This window comes from Corythoichthys intestinalis, chromosome 17 (genome assembly GCF_030265065.1).
Source record: "Corythoichthys intestinalis isolate RoL2023-P3 chromosome 17, ASM3026506v1, whole genome shotgun sequence".
Classification (NCBI taxonomy): domain Eukaryota; kingdom Metazoa; phylum Chordata; class Actinopteri; order Syngnathiformes; family Syngnathidae; genus Corythoichthys; species Corythoichthys intestinalis.
Window position 1 is genome coordinate 29,124,758 of NC_080411.1, and position 13,498 is coordinate 29,138,255.

At 40.1% G+C, this 13,498-nt stretch overlaps 1 protein-coding gene across 1 annotated transcript in view; it reads left to right on the plus strand.

Moving 5' to 3' along the window:
* The first annotated feature begins 3,818 nt into the window (after window positions 1-3,818).
* Window positions 3,819-13,498, plus strand: part of LOC130906027 (proprotein convertase subtilisin/kexin type 5-like) — an 82,200-nt gene continuing 72,520 nt past the window's right edge. Inside the window, exons 1-7 of the mRNA XM_057819899.1 lie at window positions 3,819-4,184; window positions 6,574-6,678; window positions 9,931-10,077; window positions 10,677-10,820; window positions 11,098-11,174; window positions 11,405-11,499; window positions 11,564-11,745. Of these exons, the coding sequence (XP_057675882.1) occupies window positions 4,035-4,184; window positions 6,574-6,678; window positions 9,931-10,077; window positions 10,677-10,820; window positions 11,098-11,174; window positions 11,405-11,499; window positions 11,564-11,745 (900 nt within the window). The 5' untranslated portion in view covers window positions 3,819-4,034. The remainder of the gene's footprint in view (window positions 4,185-6,573; window positions 6,679-9,930; window positions 10,078-10,676; window positions 10,821-11,097; window positions 11,175-11,404; window positions 11,500-11,563; window positions 11,746-13,498) is intronic.

Sequence of the window (13,498 nt, forward strand, 5' to 3'; positions counted from 1 at the left end):
CAAAGCTCCGACAGAAGTCAACAGTTGCCATTATATACATATTAATCATTAAAAACTGAACAACTGGGCAGGCGTTGTGGCCAAATCGTCAACCCAGTAGATGGCGATAATGCCTCATGATACAAAACAAAAACAAGAAGAACTACTCCTTCCCTCCCTTCTAGTAGGAGCCATGTCAACTGCTGCCACCCAGAGGCCGTAGAAATTCTCTTCAAATTGGTCCCGTGAAAAATCATAAAAACCAGACATTTTTATGAATTTACAAAAACCGCCCGGACGACGAGGATACTAAGTGAAAGTAGGACTTGTCCGGGGAAAAGAGGACGTTTGGTCACCCTACCGATAAGGCACATCAATCATAGATTCAAGGTGCACAAATGTGCAGTGACAGGAAGTGGGGTGCTGCAGCACCACCTGGTGTTGGGGAGGGAAAAAAGTTTTAGTAGATTTTTATTGTTGTTGTTAAAAAATAAATCAGTAAATAAAACATATTGAAACAATAGCGTATTTATCTTTGGGGGTTAGAAATATCTGTTGAAAAAGTTTTTTTTGTTGTTGTTAATAACGTGGTCACCACCTAACATCTTGCTTGCTACCAGGCCACATTGAATAAGGCGCTATTGGAACGGAGAAGTTAACTGTTGACAGAGGAGGCAGTAACATGGCGCAAAAACAAATTCGCGATTTTTTTCTTTACAAAAACAAAATTTTTTTAAATTTAATTCGAGGTCAAAAATGAAGATGATTTTGATAGTTTATAGTATAGCCCAATGAGGAAAAGTTAGCTGCAGATTTAGACCATTCTTCAAATAGCTTGCTTTGAAACCATATTATTGTTCGCTGTTGTTGTTGAGCTTGCAACGTGTAGAGCACTGCTGGATATTGGTGTGCAATTTATTTGAGCGTTGTGAAAAGTGGGTGTTAAACAGAGGCTTATTGAACCTTTTAATTTTCAAATGTGTTCATGTGTCATCACGCCATCCTGCTGCGGGGCACTCCAACACACACTGTAGGTGAAATAACTGTCTTTGTAGTAGCCTAGTAGTAGTAGTACATAAACTATCTGGCATGCGTGTGTACAGCCATTGTTCACGCCTGTTTGGAGAAAAAGGGTGAGCATGACTAATTTGGACCGAAACGGCTGTTTTTGGATATGGAAAACAAAATACGATCCTCAGCACCCCCTGCTGTGAGTGACTTACAGCACCCCTGCTAATGTGGTTGGTCCACATGTTGTTTTAAAGTTCCATGGAGCTGGACAACCCTCCACCTAATGTTCCCTCTAATTTTTCATGTGTCTGAGCTGACACACAAGCTCCCTGAGCACACTGCGGACCACGGTGAGCAACATCAGATGTGTACACTGCGGCCACACACCAATATCACACCTGTTCAAAACCTTGGATAATTAGCAAGTTACATGGCTTGTTAAAAAACGAAATTACAGCAGCAATTTTCATTATTTTACTTATAAATAATGGATTTGGCCCACTTAAAATGAAAAATAAAAAATGTTTTCATGAGATGTGTAGTAAGCTTTATATATGTGGAGTCCTGCTTTAACCGAAGGAAAAGCCCTCGTTCGGCCTGGGCAAAGTCCAGGTGAGTTAATATTAAAAAAAACAAATTAAAAAAAAAAACAATGAACAACCACAATGGGAGTACAGTATATCAAACTCCCACATTAACTGTTCAGCCATTAAGGACACTCAAGATTCCTATTCTCCGTGTCTGAGCAGCTACACTGGGAAAAACACACCTCCTTAAAACGAGTTAAATTCCCTTGTTTTCAGTGTACATAAATCTACTACAAATTAGTGAAATTATCTGCCAGTGCTTCAAGTAGATTTCACTCACTTAGATTTATTGAAAGAAGAAAAATAGCTAGCTGAAAATAAGGTTAACAGACTTATTTTAAGCAAAAAGTTTGATCGGGAAAAAAAAGCTTGTTTGTCAGAAATGTTCTTAATTCAAGAACTGTTCAAAACATTATTAGTTAGCAAACTTTTCTTGATTAAGGTGAAAAAATGACCAACTTTTGAATGGACTTAATAAAAACAAATATTAATATTGACTGGAGAGGAATAATTTGGCGCATTAATTTGTTAACTAGTCTTAACCATTGAAAACAAGATGGAGAAAATGATTTGACTAGATTCAAGAAAAAATATCTGATTTAGACGTATAAATTTCCAGTGGAACAGGACAGGTTAAAAAAAAAAAAAAAAACTGAAAAAATCTCCCACAGTTTCACCGTTTGTTCTTCTGTTTGCACATACTCCGACAGCCATTAATTCTTAAAAGAACACACATTTCTTTTTTGCTTTGGCTTGATTGTTGTATTAACATTGTGATACAAAAGGGGGGATGGGAATGTTTCTTAAGTGATCTACCTGATCAATAACTCCTGTTTGCCAAAACAGCTCTACTTTTCAAAGGGGTTTAAATCTCATAACTTTATTTTTGCTCCATTATTATGACTTATTTTCTCTTAAGTTTTTCAATGGTCAATCCGATGACTTTAAATGTATCTCAGGTCCAGAGGCGTAGCAAGGGTCCCCGGGGGCCCCAGGCAACGAGCAACATGGGGCCCTTCGAGCGTGTGCAAGTAAGGGGGACAGTTGGACTTGGAGCAATAGCATATTTAATAAAATTATAATAACGCCTCGGTCTGATAGAGCACTTTTTAGGACACTGAAAGTGCCTGGCTTCTACTACATTAGGACATAAAACTACAGTAACATAGTACAATCACCGCTATCTTGCTTCCTTTTCTCCTCTTCTGCTTTTTTTTTCTTTCTTTTGTCGATTCCAGAAGGAGAACTTCTCTTCATTTTGGATATACGCCAATTAAAAAAAAGCCAAATCGCCACTAACTCTGAGTCACGTGGGGGGGTAGAGCAAGTGAAGGGCCCCTTCAGGGAACTCAGACACAAGGCTTTCACTGGAACTGTCGCACTTGTCGCTGCGACAGTGCAGTAAAGCTGCGTGCGATAAATCTATTGGTCCTCTGGGGGCCCGTACTGGCTGGGGGCCCTAGGCAATTGCCTGGTTTGCCTAATGGGATGCGACGCCTCTGCTCGGGTCGGTCTGCAACATAACTCCTGTGATGAATGGGGGATCACTCTATTGGAAATTTGGCACAATATTATTCAAAACATTTGCCAGTTAGGGGATGGAAAGAGGCTTACAGTGTTCACAAAGTGTGAGCGGCGGATGGTGATTAGAGCCCATCCGGATGATTTAAGAGGGGTTAGTCGTGCTATGTAAAAAAAGAAATATCAGCAGATGAAGGCCACACGTTGATGGATATGACAGTGAAAAGGCTCTCACGACTCTAAATGCCTGAAAATAACTAGCTTTTCCCTCTAAATCGTGACAGAATAGTCAGTATGTCCTTGATTATCATGACACATTTACTCTTAATTCCTTAAATACTTTTAGTCCACCTTCCACATCATTCAAAGTCCACAATGTTTGCTCAAGTCTTAAAACAAAAAAGGCAAAACGACTCAACCCTGCATGCAGAAATGCTCTACCACCTCAGATTTATACTCATATAGAACAATCATAACCCAAACAATTTAGATTTTTACTTAAATACAAACAATTAACTCAAATATCTCATACTTTATAATAACTCAAATAAAATAAAAAAATCCTCAGACAAGTACTAACAGGATAATACAAATACAAATAGACAAATCTCAAATTATTAGCATTGAGTGAGGACAGTTTTTGACCTTCAAATAGCTTCTTTAGAGCTACTAATGCACATTTTACATCGTGTGGTGTATGCGAGTGCGGGTGCGCGTGCGTTTGTGGAGACCTGTTATCAATGCTGGACCAGCCATCTGACACCTGCCTTATCCTAAGGAAGGACAAGTCCAGTCCAGTCTGATTGCCCTGCAGTGAAGCAAGTTTGATCCAACCTGTTAAAGGAAGAAAAAAACGAGCAATTTACAACTTTAAATAATGATAAACACATCCAAACCTAGAATGATAAGCGCGTGAAGTGGGAAACTCGGGCTAAAATGGAGCTTTTTTTTGCAATGTGGATCGGAACCTTGTTGCAGTATTGCCAAACGGCTATTTATACTAATGACTGGGCCTTACGGATAAACCAAGGTTCCAAATCTGCCAACAGGATTGCAGAGAAATATGGATTCACAAATCTGGGACAGGTAAGTAACAAATTTTAATATCCTAATCTATCTGACTCAAATACTAGAAACAGGACTCAATATGCAAACCACAATATGCATGCAACTCTTATATTGAAACCTATGAAAATGTTCTCAAAGAAGTGACTTTCTGAATATAGCAAACACTGCCAAACCATATATAAAACAACATTTATTATTCAAGCGGCAATCATAAATTGTAGTTTTGGAAGAGGGGCAGTAAATAAAAATTTACTCTCCACTATTTGCTGTGCAACATCTGTCCAGGCAGAGTGATATTTATTATCCTATTCGGGAGGTGTGGGGTATCAAGTATTAAAACATTGATCAAACGTGACAGTCGAAGCTGCCACCTTCAGCTGCAGTAAACCAGTAGATGATAAAATAAATAAATAAATTGGGAGGTAATGAAGTGTCGCTGTAAGCCACAGCGGAATTCTGTTAAAATATTAGTTTAATTACGTCGACGGCAACGGTTGTGTCGAGTTTAATTTACGCCGTCTTTCACCTCTCGCGCCCATTTAATTTGCCTCTGCCATATAATATTAATTATTGGAGCAGTTAACCTCAACACAGTAGGCCCAAGACTTTAATCATATAGAAATTTGCCCCTTCCCATGTACACTGCAATACTCAAAAGGTGGAAGGAAAAAAATGCATTCATAGGTGAGGGCGAAATGGAGATAATCTCTATTTTAACAAGTAAAACATATAGAAGTTAGTATTGTCATTTAAAAACAATTGAGAGAATAAGCCTTTGTTTGAGAATAGGCCTCTGATATGAAGGATTTAAGGTCAGGAATAAATATTTAATCTCACAACATCTTTAATTAGAGCTCTAATTTATTCTTGTCACCCGCCTCATTATTATCATCCTTTAAGTACGTTTTCATTAAATGACCTTGCCGTGCTGCCTGAAATGAAAGCTGCTTATGCGATGACGTCTCGAGGCCGCAGAGTAACGGCTAAGTTTTCGCAGCATGAAAAACGACCCTCAAGTGTACAGTTACGACACTATTGATAATTTATCAGCTGTTTAGTGCTGTATGAGTCACCTAGAGACTAAATTATGCATTTTCAATTACTATTCAAGATACTTCCCAGGAGCCTTATTAATTTGCTTTCTTCAAAATGACCAAATGATGAAGAACGACTTCATAGAATACCTTCCAAACTAGTATTCTTGCTTCTTGCTGATAAATACATTTCTTCCTAAAAGTGCACCCCTTTTTAAAATAAACTGCTGTGTGTTTTTTGTTCTATGTTTTCTGCCATATATGTAAAGCGGAAAAAACTCAGTGAGTTGAAGTTCTGCTCTGAGACCCCCAATTTGGCCAAATTTCAAAATTGCCCAATATGCATGAGTGATAGATCATTGGAAAGCTTAAAATCTCAATTTTCTGGGGGAAGAAAATTTTTGAACAGGAGGGCATTTAAAAAATAATAATAATAAATAAATAAACAGCAAAACCCTATCTGGAGGTGAGAGCACGCGAGAGCAGAATTATAGATGCCATGACTTTAACAAGATACTGTATTATCGTGTACTTCTTTCGATCTAAAAACTCCATGTAGCGTGTATGGTGAGGGCACAGCTGTGAATGGCCACAGTTGGATTTTGGGGGGATTTTAGGGGTGAAACATGGTAATATAACAAGGGTCGCGATGCAGAAATCGCAGACATCAAGAAGTGGTCAAGATTTTCTTTTCCATATATTTACCCTTTTAAAGGTTTTTTTTTTGGTTTTTTGTTTTTTTTTTTCTTTGTTTGGATCGATTATCATCTAACATATCGGAGAAAATGCAACAGTAACAAAAAGAAATGCAATTAAGCGATAGTTATGAGGAAGATATCCATGACTTTTGTACAGACACCAATTTTTTCATTGTGACGTAATTTGTTTAAAATTTAAAATATGCGAGTGAATAATTTAAAAAAAAAAATTTTAAACAAAATATTAGGCATCAATTAATGATTCAAAGATAAAAATGGCAGACATTTTGAATAATAAATATAATTAATTACCTTCGTTTTATGGCTGGGTTGAAACAAAAGCGACGTCTGTAAACGGGGATTTCCAGGGTAAAACGGAAAAATTAAAAATAGTTCGGGGGACTTAATGCACCATGAATCTGTCTGCTGTGGCAGCACATAGACATGTTGTTCTATCAAACACAACAGTTGTTTTGGCTTAAAATACAGCAATTTCTTATAAAGAGGAGTGCAAGAGCAGAGACTGCTTTTTCAGTCTTCTCTGTGTTTTCCGCCATACATACAGTTTTTCATTGTGAAGTCATTGCAGAGTGTAGGCTATCTGTATACAAGCCATTACAATGTTCAGCTTTCAGAACTGTCTGCTTTAAAGACATTTTGTATCTGTGCGCCCAGATGCGAAGGCTAAAGAATTATTACATCTTTCACCACCACGCAACAGCAGCGCGATCCACAGTGCCCAACGACGTGTTGACAGCTCGCATCACCATGGAGACCGAGGTACAGTAACCAGATACTGCCACAAAATTTGATGATTAGTTAGTCATGATCTGTTGACCTAAAAAGACTATTTATAACAAGTAGTAAGCCAAATCATGCCTACCACAATTTATAACAAGTACAATAGTAGTAGTAAGCCACAACTGATGCCCAAGGAATGAAGTCACAACACCTCTCTTATTTGCTGACCCCCATGCCATTCAAAAGGCCAAACCCTACTTTTTAAACCAAGCCCTCAAAGACACAGTATGAACCATGAAATGTTGACTCCAAGTGGACATAATAATACCTGTATTTTATATTTCGTATTGGTTTTATGCGTTAAAGTGTATATAAATAGTGCATGGTTGTTCCTTCAGTTTTTAACATGATCCCTGCAATGAACAAGATACAACCGTATAGCACCAATGAAAATATTACATGACTGCTGGGCCACCATTGTCTAAACATTGTCTAAAATGCACGTGCTAATTTTGCAAGTGAAAAGTAGGAATTTCGGGATGATTCTTATTTCACCAGAATGGATGACTGAGTTTGAAAATGAATGCCAATTTTATTTTCCTGGGTAAAAAAAATATATTTTTTATATTATTATTATTATTATTATATATATATATATATATTTTTTTTTTTTTTTGTGAAATATGGATTATCCTGCACCTTGAACAGGTTGCAACCCAATGGCAGGGCACATACATATAAGTGTACAACCAAGCATGATTTGCACTCACAGTTACACCTACAGACAGGCCCGGATCTAGGTTTACCCACCAGAGTGGGCACTAAGATATCTTGAGGGGGCAAATGTCACGGGGGGGAAATGTGAGAAACCGGGTGGAGAGCGACCCCATGGGACCAAGGAGATGCGCGAGACTTCACAGTTCACAATATTTATTAAAATTTCAAAAAACTAAAAAGGCTAAAAATGCTAAAAGGGCTAAAACCATAAAAGTCACAAGCCAACAATTGGAGGAGGGCACTCAAAGTTGATCTTGGCCAGGTGGAGTCCAACGTCCTTCGGGCGGTCGCTCTTGTCTCTCCACTGTCTGCAAACCCGAGGTGCAAAACACAGCAACCAGCAGTGCGGGTGCCCGAGTCTCTAATGCCCCTGGAGATAATAATTCTGCTCCGCCCGTGCCACGCTCGTCTTTGCAATACTTACAGCCGAGGCAGGGCTTGTCACCCTGCCGCTGCAGTTGTCGTGACACGTCGACCAGGGCCTTCCGGTGATTGTCTCCAGTCTCTAGGGCTGCCTGGTCGTTCCAGCGCCTCTCGTCAGGACTTGACTTTTGACTTCACTTGACTTGACTTGAGACTTGACGTGACTCGGCGTCCTCCTGGCTCCATGCCCTCGTGGCTCTGTGTTCTCGTGGCCCTGCGCCCTCGTGGACCTGTGCTCTTGTGGCCCTGTGATCTCCCCCTCGAGTGTCCACGTCACCTTGCCTTTTATTGACCAGTGGCACCGCTTTTGTCCCGCCCCCATCAGCCTCCAATTGGCTTAGTCCTCCATTTCGTTATCTTGACCAGAGTGTTACAGGTGTCCTGCTTAAGTTCTGATTGGTGTCAATTAGGTTGGAAGTTAAAACTAAACAAATCTAAAAGCAATCCACAGCACACAATATTAAAACAAATCAAAATATTAAAAAAACACTTCCACCTTGTGACACAAACCCAATGCAGGCTTTTTATTACCCTCTGAATTTCTCAGAGTCGCAAGTAGGACACTGGCTTGTGTCCCGTTGAGGCTGCATTAATTTTTTGAGAGTTTATTTTTATTTTTTTTATTTTTTTTTCATCTACTTATTCTCGCAGTCGGCATGATATTACGATGACGTCATCTCGCATAGCAACGTGTCGCCATTTTGAGATGGGTGCACGCACAGGTAAACATCCGTAGACAAACGTATGAAGTTCATATATTTCAGCTGTGTTTTGCGTCTTTTTTTCATAAAAACGTCTTAAACATGACTTATTATTATCACGAGTTACTGCCGACAGACGCGAGGAGGCGATATCTAGTAGCGTGTATTGGCATGCAAATCTGCCTATACAAAGTCACAGCTGATAGCTGGATAAACAATCCAAGGAATTGCCCGCAGTGGAGTTCGGAAACATCTACAACTACCTCATAAAGTCACCCAGTAAGTTGACCTTTATCAATTACGTGGAATATGTACTGTGTGGAACTAAGAAAACTGGTATTATATACGGAGTGATTATTTCTTCCGTAACCGGTAATTCGCCTCCAAGCGTTATTTAGTCGTGAACACGTTACGGCAAAATACCGTAACCAATTCCCACCAGGCCAATAATATATACCGATTGACCGATCAGAGCAGTTCACGGCAAAAGAAAAATAACGCGTTGTGAGTTGTCGTTTACGGTAATAATAACCACTGCCAATATATTGAATCCTAGCAGCTAATTGGGGCAAAAAATACACACAAAAAAAACGATTAAAGTTTACTCACCAGTAATAAAATGTCGGCTGCAAACATAAATGTGCCTGGATTTAGGTTCCCACTGGCGAGAATGGTCCACGGAACCATCTTCTTTTACTGTTCCTCGATTGATTGATTTCAGCCATTTGCTTGTCCTTTTCTTCTCACGAGGAAGATTGATGAAATTCAAATGCAGCTCCGAACTCTTCCTTGTGTGACAACCCGCAACACGGCAACTTTTAATCATTCCGACGGAAAAAAAGACCGCAAATAAGACAAAAGTTCAACGCGTTTGTACTACAATGAACGACAGAGCAACTGCTTGTGACTCGTGTTTTGCCCCCATTTCAATATGGTGACGCTTTGTTGTGGCTGGTGACGTGATTAATGCCCGGATTTCCGACTGCAAGAATGTGTCTGGAGGAGAAAGAGGAAGCGCGCGGATAACAAACGAGGTTGGAAAAACAACTTGTTTTGGTGATTGCTTGTTCGGCGTGGTTGCGGCCAACAGTAACCGTTAATCCTGCAATAAAAAAGAAGGTGAGACTAACTCTCCGTGTGCAACGCTACAATAGATATTCCCGACATTTTGATTGGGTGGGCACGACTCACGTCTGGGTGGGCCGTGCCCACCCCGGCCCCCCCATATATCTGGCCTACAGATGATTTAGAGCACAGGTGTTAAACTCAAGGCTCAAGGACCAGATCTGGCCAGCTCACACTATTTTGATAAGCACAAAAAAGGGAATCATTAATTTGTCATACCTTCAAGCATATTTACAAACATATACTGTATGTTTATTTTTTTTAGGTGGAATGGCTCCAACAGCAAGTGATCCAGAAAAGAGTGAAAAGAACTCTGTACTCATTCAGCAAAACGAACCCAAAATGTGCTGGTTCTCACCACCAGCACAACTACACTCACTTCCAGCACTTAAAAGACAAGTACTGGAACAATGTGAGTCAATTGTAAAGCTGTCCTTTTCTTGTGTATTTTTTATGCTTTATTTAACCAAGTAAGGACATTGAGAACACATTCTCATTTACAATGCCAACCGCGGAGGAATTTCCAGTTCAATGTCTTGACACCTTGACAGTGGAACACCGATATTCAAACCATTGATGCTTCAGTCATCTGACAACCCAATGTACTAACTGGTCCACTGCCGTCTGCCCACTGTCAAAATTGTGTGGCTGATAAGAACACACGAAAAGATGAGAAAAAAGATGATGAAACCTTCATTGTGATCTTAATGTTTTATAAGAAAGGGGGAAAAAAAGAAGAATATGATTATGAATATAGTATTCCAGAATTACATTGGGAAGATTTTACATTGAGTGTTTTTTCCCATTACCTATGTGTAGGAATGAGTACTTTTGCGGAAGTACAGTGAGAGTACTTTTGCTCCCTCTGATTAATCCTGTTCTAACAGCCTTTATTTTTTCCAATTTATTGGCAGTTATCCTATCACTCTCCATAATGATTACAGATGTATAGGCAAACATTGTTTCTACTCTACAGAGACTAATTTGGGATTTTCCCTATTTGTTACGCAGCTCTGCAGCAAGGACTCCAAAGGCCGTCTGCCTCCCATGAATATTGGTGGGGCTTGGAGGAGGGGTTACACCGGCAGGGGTGTGGTGGTGTCCGTTTTAGATTATGGCATCGATGGAGAACATCCAAACCTGAAACTGAATTACGTAAGTACCCCCGGGATGGGAGGGTACATTAATCATGATCGATTTAGCACAGCTCTTAGTGTAAGAGTGCATAACAGAGACTGATATGGCAGCCATGCTGAGACTTTTGGGCCAAAATGCTTGGAGAGGACTATTGGAATGGACATTAGATGTCTGATCCACTTAAGTGAGGAGTGGACTGGTGAATAATGCTCTTTGTGATTGGTTTGATGAAACGAAGATGGATAGCTGCTGGCATCTTGTTATGTGCTGCTCCTCATAATCCAATCTCGCTCAGGATGCTCTCGCCAGCTTTGATGTGAACGGACAAGAACGGCTTCCTCCGCCGAGATATTCCGAGAGGGCTGCCAACTAGTGAGAACTTCTTCCAACTTGGTTCTCCTTTTCCATGCGTTGACCCTTGCTTTTAATTCATGCTCCAATTTCTCCCCATTCTCCTGTAATTGCATGCATAAATGAATATGCAAATTCCCAGCACCGTTAAGATTTCCGTCTTCTCGCTGGTTTGATGTAACAGAAATAGCCCCCCTCATACAATATGTATCCCAGCTTATGTTCTGATGTTCTCAACCTTTTCTCTTCAGCCATGGGACTCGGTGTGCAGGAATGGTGGCCGCCACCATTTCAGCGAACACCTCCATGTGCAGCATGGGAGTGGCATTTCGCACACGGATTGGAGGTGAGTTCATCGAGAGGTTTTCAAAGGGATTCAAACCTGACCCTTCTCGCCGTTTTACCCATAGGCATCCGGATGCTGGAAGGATTGGACGGAGAAGTAACTGATATGGTGGAGGCGCAGGCACTAAGCTTCCAACCGCAACACATTGACATTTACTTGGCCAGCTGGGGGCCAGAAGATGACGGTACCACTGTGGATGGGCCCGGTCCCCTGACTCGCCTCGCTTTGCGAACTGGCGTTCAAACAGTGAGAATATATCTTTTTTCCTCACATTCAAGCTGGTTTGCATACCAAACTCCAAAGACTCTCAGGCATCAAAGCACCCTCTGTATCAGGCTGTTGTGGCAAAAAAAAAAAGCTTAGCCAAAAGGCAAGGCTTTCTATTTACCGGTCGATACACTCCTACCCGAACCTATGGGCACGAGGTGTGGGTTGTGATTGAAAGAATAAGGGCACGGGTACGAGCGTTCAAAATGAGTTTCCGCCACAGAGAGTCCGGGCTTTCCGATTGATTAATTGGTGGGTGTGTTGCTGGATGGATGGAATTACAAGTGGCACAACTTGGGAGTTTTGGATGTTAGAAGCTAAGATTTTGACTCGGAATGGATAACTGACATATGAATAGCACTAAAATTGGGTCAATATATTCAATATAGGATGGAACTGAACTACGAGCTTGGACATGGAAGTACACATAAGTTCAGTCTGTCACGGATTGCAGGCAGACAGGTGGTGACCCAAATGCAGGGAAACAAAAAACGCAGCAAGGCAGTTGACGGTGAACTCAAAAAAACATTTTAAACACAAAGTACAACCAAAATGACTGGGGATCAAAAAGACAATGTTCAAACAAAACTTAATCCGAGGGACTGGTACACGAGGGCTTGGACAGGACTTGACATTGACAATGACGCAACAAGGAGTGCACAGAAAAATGGAGTTTATATACACACAGAGACAAGGGGTAACGAGACAACGAGGAACAGATGGGTGACACAGGAGGATGGACTGGTACACGAGGGCTTGGACAGGACTTGACATTGACAATGATGCAACAAGGAGTGCACAGAAAAATGGAGTTTATATACACACAGAGACAAGGGGTAACGAGACAACGAGGAACAGATGGGTGACACAGGAGGATTCAGGTTGGACGATCCTCAAGGAGCAGGCACAACAGGTGAAATCAATGGGCAATCACGGACACACTAGGAGGGAACCAACACAAAACCTAACACAGGCACCACTATGTTTGAAGGATGCTTTTATTTGACAAGTAGCTTATATTTTTAAGAGTGGAGCTAAAAAATAAATCTTTCATTTAACCCTTTAATGCCAGCAATATGAAGCAATTATCAGAGAACCCCAAATTTTGAAAAATAAGGTCCTAATGAAACATTTTTTTTTTTCAAATTTGTAAGTAGAAAAGTCAACATGAATATGTGCAATAAGCACTCAGATATCTACAACCCTTGCTAAATCCTGTTTGTTTTTCTCATGGAACCTGTAGATGCATGTGCTGACTTGTATCCATCTTTTTTTTTTTTTTTCCAAAAAGAAATGTAAAAATTCTCAATTAGTCTCAAAATCATGACATTTTAGGTGTATCAAATGTGATACATTTGGCAATATAGGGTAAAAAAAAAAATCTGAGATTACCACCATTCACCAACAATAGCTAGCCTCTTTCAAATGGAGCTCCAACAGGATTGCTGCTTTAAAGCTCTAAGCAGAGGTTGGTAGAGTGGCCAAATATTTTACTCAAGTAAGAGTAGTGTTACTTCAAAATAGTAGTACACAAGTAAAAGTAGCCATCCAAAAAATGTACTCAAGTACAAATAAAAAAGTATCCAGTGAAAAGAATCAAGTAATGAGTAACATTGTGAGTAACTGCTTTTTTTTTTTTTTTTTTTTTTTTTTTAAACAATAGTATTTTCTTTCTCTTAGTCCAAACTTATCAATATGAACTGTTGTTATAATGAAACTGTACAATAACCCC